This window comes from Argentina silus (genome assembly GCF_951799395.1).
Source record: "Argentina silus genome assembly, chromosome: 5".
Lineage (NCBI taxonomy): Eukaryota > Metazoa > Chordata > Actinopteri > Argentiniformes > Argentinidae > Argentina > Argentina silus.
In genome coordinates, this window is record NC_139659.1 from 17310905 (window position 1) to 17320385 (window position 9481).

Consider the following 9481-nt stretch of genomic DNA (forward strand, 5'->3'; position numbering starts at 1 on the left):
CATGGGGAGGGGGGACACCCGTTCCTAGCCTAATGTTTATAACAAAGATGCGGCTACGTGATGCTAAGTAAACCCATGTGCAGCTTACCTATCCCCTTGTCCCTACGCGTAAAAGCCCCCAAAACAAAACACTATACCGTGTATTGTTTTAAACCATAACAAGAAACGGATAATACACTTTCAACAATGGTCACCAAACAAAACACGAAAGATGGCGACTCCCCAACAGAGGACAGGAGGGGCTTTAAATAGACGGTCGGACGGCTGATTGGTCCGGAACAGGTGCACGGATGGGAATGACAGGCTAATCGTGGACAGACACCTGTATGAGAGTGAGAGTGAGGGGAGGAGACATAGGCGGGAACACAAAACACAGCACGAGGGGACGTAACAACAGGGTAATTCTTTAGGACCTTTATTCTTATTTTTTTGACTACAGAACATATAAAATTGCCATTTTCACATATGTAGGCACTGGTATGGTTCACATTGTGAAGTGTCTCTTTAAGAATGATACAGACCCTGAATATGGAGGAGAAAGTCTTAGCTGGAGTCCTATTCCAGTTCAAGTCCTTCAGCCTTGAGCAGAGAGTTGACAGATAGACAGACAGACAGGCAGACAGACAGACAGACAGACAGACAGACAGACAGACAGACAGACAGACAGACAGACAGACACAGAACTCCACGGCACAGACAGCCGTCACACTAAGCTGACAGCCTGGAGCATTTCAGGCCTCTACAGTAGCTATCTCAATCCAACCCTCAGCTGTGCCTGGTATGTCTCTGCAACTCACAATGCCAAACCACTAAGCTGTGTGTGTGTGTGTGTGTGTGTGTGCGTGCGTGCGTGCGTGCGTGCGTGCGTGCGTGCGTGCGTGCGTGCGTGCGTGCGTGTGCATCCACGCGCGTGTGTGTGTTTGCAAGGCCATGACATTGGACCAGTCACTGTGTTAGCAGTCAGCCCAGTGAGAAAGAGAGGTCATAGACATGCCGCCTTCAATCAGGATCAAAAGTCATCTCATCTCCATCAAAAATAGAGGAGAGGAGAGGAGAGGAGAGGAGAGGAGGAGAAATGGCGATTGACCTTGACATTTCTCCTCCTTTGCCTCTCCTCTCCTGTCCTCTCACTCTCTTGTCTTGCTTCCCCTATCGCCTGGTGATGTGTTATTTTACTGGGTGACTAAGCCTGTAGAAATGCCACCCCACGCCAAGAACTGCCCTTTTGACAGACTGTGTGTGTGTGTGTGTGTGTGTGTGTGTGTGTGTGTGTGTGTGTGTGTGTGTGTGTGTGTGTGTGTTATTCTGCTCGGCAATGACTCAGCAGTGATGACAGGAGCCTGAGGAGTGATGGGGGGGTTGAGAGGAGGGTGAGAAAGGGGTGAGAGAGGGGTGAGAGAGGGGTGAAACTGCTGCACTCCCCTCTTCTGACCTCCTGTCCTCTCGAAGATGGTTGAGAGTAAAGCAGCAGGTTGAAGTATCTCAGGTTAAACCCCAACATCATGAAGGGGCACTCAGAGACATAACTAATTAAACATGACATGGTTTTCATATCTAGGAAGCTACCCATCATTATAGGCATTTACACAAAATATTGGTCCTCTGTGGCTCAATTGGTAGAGCATGGTGCTAACAACACTTAGGTTGTGGGTTTGATTCCTGCTGGGACCATATATACTGAAATGTGTGCACTCGCTGCAATGTAAGTTGCTTTGGATAAAAGCGTCAGCCAAATGACATTATATTGCAAAGTAGTATCATGTAAAACATGACACTGTAGTCTAGTTAGAACGGTGAGCATTAGCTAACACTAGAGATGTCCGTTTCCAGGCTCACCGGCTCTCAGCTTACCTAGAGGTGACAGTAATGACATAAAACATTATTTTCTCTGTTGTTTGAGTTACGAAATGGATATCGATGACTGGGAGGAAGACATTGTGTACTACGTACCCCTATCCACTTCTTATCATGACATACAGTTTCATTTTTTTGTCCACCATTTCATCCTGCACTATTTATTGGGTGTCTTATTGGAGTGTCTATTTTTGTGTTTGGCTGAAGAGTTAAGTGTAAGCCGCTCACACCTATTGAGTTAATTGCCCACAGGGGGTTTAAAGCCAGAGGGACAGTGACAGGAGTAGTTAGGTGGTTGGTTGCAAGGATAGATCAGAGAGAATGTCTGTTTGTTACAGGAGAAAGTGTCCTTATGAAACTGCCTCTGGGGAAGTGGAAAAGCTGCCCTCTGGCTGCACCATGGTCATACTGGCCAGCAGGGCTAATCTGGATCATAGCCTACATGACCATCTATTTACTGTGGTAAGCTTGTGGTTCATCAGGGCTTAAGGTCTAAGGTTAGATTTCCCTGCCCCTACTACTAACCTTAACTATCAGACATGAAAAAACATCTGGTTTGTATATCAGCGGTTAGGAGCAACTACCTATTTAGTGTTGATCACACAGATCAACAGCATGACCTGGTGGCAGTCTGCAGTACTGCAACTGTATGCTGCTGTCAGACACCCTGGTCAAACCCTTCATTTCTTTCTTTCTCAGGGGGAGGATTTCCAAACTGTTATATCTTTAGAAGAGGGGCAATGGGACACACACCTAGTGTAGTGTGTGTGTGTGAGAGTATGTGTATGTGTGTGTGTGTAGGTTCTTCAGCACACCCATTTGAAAATAACAAATAAGCAGAAACATGAGAGTATTGTTTATTCCACAAAGATACTCCAGGCACACCTCTGAGCAGCACTGCATGCAGGCAGATACAGCATAAATACATACATACATGAATATATCTATTCTACAGGCAGATCTGATCACAACCAACCACAATGCCAGTGTCTATTCAGGAAGCAGTTACACTCACCGAGCAATTGGTCAAAATATACAGAAATACACAAGACACAACAATATTTAGGCAATATTCATTCATTATGTAAATTAAGCACAATCTGTATATAGATGGCACACAAATGGGAATGCTTTCACAAAATCATGGTGTTTGAGAACACGTTATTATGCTGGAACCACAAAGTGTTAAAGTTTTAAACAGATGGCCAGACTTTATTTCAGTGTAACATTGCAAACACAGTGCAACTCAGCAGCATCAAAACACACACAGCAAACATTCAGACAAACACAAAGTATAATCAAGTTGGATCACTTCACCTAACGTTAGAAAACATTTGTTGTTGTTTCTGTGAGGGAATTTTGAGGAGCTAGCGAGATCCTTTTAGTTTGAAACAGGGCAGTGTGATTCGTCTCGGGTGTGCAGATCAGCGGCATCACAACGCACAGCAGGCACAAACGCAAAATATCAACAACAATCAAAAGTAAACAATCACTGGACTGAAATGTTTGGCATAATCATCTTTCATACACACCTAGTCTACATAGTCATCTTCTTCAACATGTCTATCACTCGGGCCTGGGAGTTTTTCCTAACCAGAAAACTCTCCTGGCCCTAAAATAATCTCACCTCTCAGATATTTCACAGCTACTGTATGTTTCAGATCATTTGAACACGATCTAACCTCTCCCACCTCTAGTTCTAGGTAACAGGCTGTGTGTGTGTGTGTGTGTGTGTGTATATATATATTCATACTGCATCACATGAACATAAATATATGTAACATCAATAATGTTTTGTAATGATGCATATAGAAATTACTGGCAACAGAAACACCAACATGGAGAGAGGGGCAGGGACTGTAGAGTGTGTGTGTGTGTGTGTGTGTGTGTGGGGGGGGGGGTAGTGAGTTAGTGTTTGGAGTCACGGGGGTAGAATTCAGCCAGCGTACTCTGAGGGATCCTCTTCAACATCTCCTTGGGGAAGATTCGCATCAGCTGCCAGCCGATGTCCAGCGTCTCATACACGGTCCTGTTCTCATAAGCACCTAGAGAGGGTACGAGGAGAGAGAGAGAGAGAGACATATATATATATATATATACACACACACTATACTGATGTTTAACAGAGCCCTAACAACATTTCACTTTCAGAATAGCATGCGGTATGTTTGCCCCCCACACCCCAGTGTACCCTGGGCGATGAAGTTCTTCTCAAACTTCTGCAGGAACTCCAGGTAGAGAAGATCATCAGGCGTCAATGCCTCCTCTCCTACCACAGCCTTCATCGCCTGGACATCCTTACCTATAGCATAGCACGCATACTACACACGCGCACACACACACACACGCACACACACACAAAAATACATAAAGAATAGTTATTTTCTGACAGAAGTGTCTGATGTTAGGGAGCAGTGTGTATGTGAGTATGTGTGTGTGTGTGTGCGTGCGAGCGTGAGTATGTGTACCAGCTGGTTGGAGACATCAGAGTGGTCTTTGCGTGTCATCCCCTCTCCGATGGCAGACTTCATCAGACGAGAGAGAGAGGGCAGCACGTTGATGGGGGGATAGATCTACAGGAGAGAGAGAGAGAGAGAGACAGAGAGAGGGGGGGGGGGAAGGGGGGGGGGGAGAGGAGAGCTATAAACACTGCCAGTGTCTCCGTCAGGGTGTGTGAGCGGAGTTGAGTGGTAGGAGATGCTGCTCCTCGTTCACAGGGATGTGCTTGTGCTCCGCTCCCTCGCTCGCTCCACGTCCTCTACCCCCCCCCCCCCCATTCCAAAACCACTCACAGAAAAAAGGTTGTCACAAAAAAAACATTTTAATTGCATTGTAAAAGCGTCACTGGCTTGCTTGTGAAAGCATCACCTGTCTGTTGTGCAGCTGTCTGTCCACATAGATCTGTCCCTCAGTGATGTACCCCGTTAGATCAGGGATGGGGTGGGTAATGTCTGAGAGAGAGAGAGAGAGAGAGGGGGGGGGGGGGAGAGGGAGGGAGGGAGGGAGGGAACATAACTGTCAAGCACGCACAAAGTCTGGCACTTGTTTGTGTGTGTGTGTGTGTGTGTGTGTGTGTGTACCATCGTTGGGCATGGTGAGAATAGGGATCTGAGTGATGGAGCCGTTGCGTCCCTCCACTCTCCCGGCTCTCTCATAAATGGTAGCCAGATCGGTGTACATGTAACCAGGGAAACCACGACGACCAGGCACCTCCTCTCTAGCCGCAGACACCTAAGGGAGACGGGGGGGGGGGGGGGGGGGAGAAAATGAAACAATTATAATGTCAGTACATTTGCTTTGACAAGAAAACAAGTGACGTGTATGTAATCTGAACCTATGATGGCTGGCTGGTTGATGGGTTGTGTGTGTGTGTGTGTGTGTGTGTGTGTGTGTGTGTGTGTGTGTCTCACCTCTCTGAGAGCCTCAGCGTAGGAGCTCATGTCAGTGAGGATGACCAGAACGTGCTTCTCACACTGATAGGCCAGATACTCTGCTGATGTCAGAGCAAGGCGTGGTGTTATGATACGCTCAATACTGCAGAGAGAAAGAGTGAGTGAGAGAGAGACAAAGAGCAAGAGAGAAAGAGAGAGAGAGAGACAAAGAGAAAGAAAGAGAGAAAGAAAGAGAGAGAGAGAGAGAGAGAGAAGGGTTTGAATTCACATCGAGCTCAACTCATCCTATACCAGATAAACTTTGGCCAAACACATTTTAATCCAAAAATCTACTTTGTCTAGAAGTACTGTAGGCAGTACAGTTCTTGCCTAGATCTGAAATGCTATTGAGAGGTGAGAGGTGAAAGGTGAAAGGTGAAGGCCATACGTGGGGTCGTTGGCCAGATTGAGGAACAGACACACGTTGTCCATGGAACCGTTCTCCTCAAAGTCCGACTTGAAGAAGCGGGCGGTCTCCATGTTGACCTGGGGTTACAGGGGAGAGCCGTCATCAGGCGTGTTAGTGCTGGTCCGGAGCTAAAGTCTGAACACACTGTAGCTCTCTTGGACCAGGCCAAGACAGAACCCTAGGAGAACCCAACTGTGTACAACGTCTACACGTAGAGAGAACACCGTGGTTGGATTCTCACCCCCATGGCAGCAAACACAATGGCAAAGTTGTCGTCACTGTAGTCCATCACATCTTTAGACTTCCTCACCAAGCCTGCCTGGCGACAGATCTGAGCTGCTATCTACAGAGAGAGACACAAAGAGAGAGAGAGAGAGAGAGAGAGAGAGAGAGACAGCAAGACGGAAAAAACTTCAAAGCTCATTTCCAATTTATTCAAACTTGACTAATTAAATCGAAATTATACAATGAATGAATCAATTTAATTAAGTGTGTTTAATTAGGACTAGGCTGATGCTCAGTGCCTTAATACTGTTAATGAACAGGGCAAATCATTTCCCCATTTAAATAGCTGTTAATTTAAACTAGGAGTGAAAGGGGAGTTGGTGTGTGTGGGTATGTGTGTGTGTACCTCGTTGTGTGGGAGACCTGCAGCAGAGAAGATGGGTATTTTCTGCCCCCTGGCGATGCTGTTCATGCCGTCGATGGCAGAGATTCCAGTCTGAATCATCTCCTCAGGATAGATACGGCACTGAGGGTTTATAGGCTGGCCTACACACACACACACACACACACACACACACACACACACACACACACACACACACACACACACACACACACACACACACACACACACACACACACACACACACACACACACACACACACACACACACACACACACACACACAGATAAACCTCAAGATAGAGGGTTAAAGGTGGCAGCAAAATCCAGCTAATGAATATAGATTATATTCAAGACTGAAATCCTGGGATTATCATCTCTAGGTAGTCCAAGTATTCCTACTGAAAATGCCCCTGAGATACTTCAAGCTCTCTCACCTCTCTCTCACCCCTCTCTCACCCCTCTGTTATATCCCCCCGCCCCCATCCCCCCGCCCCATCACACTCCAGGCTCCTGTCATCACTGCTGAGTCACTGCTGAGCAGAATAACACACACACACACACACACACAGACACAGACACAGACACAGACACAGACAGACACAGACAGTACCCATGATGTCCAGGTAGTCTTCTGCCAGTACTGTGGGGCCTTTGTCAATCGGCTTGCCTGATCCGTTGAACACACGACCTGCAAACACACACATATCCACACACTGTCACCTGCTGTCATGACACACTATGTAAATGTGTGTGTGTCTGTGTGTGTGTGTGTGTGTGTCTGCCATACCCAGCATATCCTCAGACACAGGTGTGCGTAGGATGTCCCCTGTAAATTCACAGCTGGTTTTCTTAGCATCAATACCTGATGTTCCCTCAAATACCTAGACCCAGGAAGAAGAGAAGGAAGATAGGGACATTAGATTCACATTCAGATTCATCATATTCATCTGCATTACATGAGAAAAACATGTAGATAAGGGTCCCTGTCCAGCTAGTTTTGAGCCATCCATACCAGCTGATTTAAAAAAAAAAATCTAATCATAATAAATAAAAATCTAATAATAATAATTATAAATAAATAAAAATCTAATAATAATAAATAAATAAAAATCTAATAATAATAATAAATAAATAAAAATCTAATAAATAATAAATAAATAAATAACAGATCCAGCTTTAGAAACAAATTCTTCTGTGGAAGGTCTTCTACAGACAGACACCTCTACCGACAAATCAAATCGAGTTTGGGTAGGTAGGCGGCTCAGAATGAAGGTGGAAACTAAATCAATCGATACAGCGAATGCAGACAGCTGACATCGGCAAGCCTCTAGAAGTCAGAGACTCGTTTTGTGTCGAGGAGATGTGGAAGATAGATTCGGGAAGACGGACAACGACAGGCGGATTTCCTGCATGAGCATTTATAACAATATCAGTTTCCACATGGAGGTTTGGCAGAGACTTTTGGCTATATTTTGTTAATAGCAAAGCATATGTAATATTGATAATCTGACACCAATGTGATTATCGCTATGTGCAAAGAATTGTTTGAGTTTGTGCTGAATTAGTGCAAGAAAGGTCAAATAGAATGAATCAAATGAGGCTTTAATAATACTGTACACTTATACAACTATTACGAAGCGAATATTTAATAGAGAAATGTTACATCCTAATAGAGAGAGAGAGAGAGAGATGACCACTGGTCATTCGAAACAATGCTACTCACAACATGATGATAACCTCACAACAGGACACAGGAAAAGAGAGAGAGCTCTGCTTTTCATATTCTAAAGACCACAGTATTTAAATTAGGAGCCGTTGATAAGGAGACCCAACCACAATTGATCTTATTACATCTAAACAGATGACATCACAGCTTTGACACCTCAAGACATTCCACAGAGCTAACAGCCATTTTCCTTCCGTGGATGGTAAACTCAAGAAGATTGGGGCAGAATTGAAATTCTGCCACTATACTCCCCATCCGTCTACTCTGTTTGAATGCAATAAGCCAGGGCATATACAATTTTTGGGAGGCAACACGCTTGGAGACTACAGATGATACCCAAACTATATACACACGCACGCACACGCACACACACACGCACACACACGCACACACGCACACACTCACCTGCACCACAGCCTTTGAGCCTGTGACCTCCAGCACTTGTCCACTCCTCCTGGTTCCATCTGGCAGGGTCAGGTGCACAATCTCAGCGTACCTGGGGAACTGGTAGAAACAATGACAACAGGGTTAACAGCCCTGCTGTGGTGCCCTGGGACCTCTAGTGCGCCCAGGGAGTCAGAAGCTCTGCTTAATATCTCATCTGAGGCACTAAACTAATCTGCTTCCTGTGGCAATGAAATGCAATTACAAACACAATGGGTCTGGGTGGGGGAGGGAAAACAGATAGACAGATAGAGAGACAGACAGGCAGGCAGGCAGGAAGGCAGGCAGGCAGGCAGACAGACAGACAGACAGGCAGACAGACAGAGTTGGTCTGCTGAGGGATCACATGGTGACACATGCATGTACAGTCATAGTCATGTGACCTCTCTCTGGGCAACTCAGATGCATGTGACAACTGAATGGAGAGAAAGACAGAGTGTTTTTGGGATGTGCGCCATCTCTTACCTTCACCTGGTCCAATATCACCAAAGGCCCATTCACACCAGACACAGTCTTATAGGCTACAGGGAGGGAACAGAGTGAGTGAATGAGTGAATTAGTGTGTGTGTGCATTTATCATGAAAATGCAGCGACCATGCTGCATGACCTTCTACAATATGTCAGTGAGCAGTAGCAGTGTACACCAAACACATAGGCCAGAATGTCTACTGCTACTATCTATGTTGTTATGATGCAAACCTTTCAAACATTTCAAATGGACGTTCATTGTCAGCAATAAACACATTCTAGGGTTTGTGGCTGAATCATCATTCAATCATTTGCTGCAGAATGCGCATCTTCACTAGCTCTAGTATTCTCCGGTTAACGGGGAAGACGACTCACTCAGTCGCGGTTGAGAAATGTAGTCGCGGTTGACGGCCATAGCGTGCTCCCGGGCAGCCGTTTTATTCCCGGTAACGGCTGAGGAGAGCTCGTTCATGGCTCCGTTTACCATCCCTCTGAGCGCCTTCATCGCCATGTTTACA

The 9481-nt window shown here is 45.7% G+C and overlaps 1 protein-coding gene across 1 annotated transcript; it reads right to left on the minus strand.

Annotated features, from left to right (window-relative positions):
* Positions 1 to 2717: 2717 nt before the first annotated feature.
* On the minus strand, positions 2718 to 9481 carry atp6v1b2 (ATPase H+ transporting V1 subunit B2). The gene is made up of 14 exons (XM_083669639.1): positions 9339 to 9481; positions 8961 to 9016; positions 8457 to 8555; positions 7113 to 7206; positions 6936 to 7013; positions 6326 to 6465; positions 5936 to 6037; positions 5674 to 5771; positions 5265 to 5388; positions 4935 to 5085; positions 4723 to 4805; positions 4323 to 4427; positions 4046 to 4175; positions 2718 to 3899 (listed from the first exon to the last, which is right to left on the minus strand). Exons 1-14 carry the CDS (start codon positions 9472 to 9474, stop codon positions 3763 to 3765), a joined length of 1533 nt encoding a protein of 510 aa, XP_083525765.1. The 5' UTR covers positions 9475 to 9481; the 3' UTR covers positions 2718 to 3762.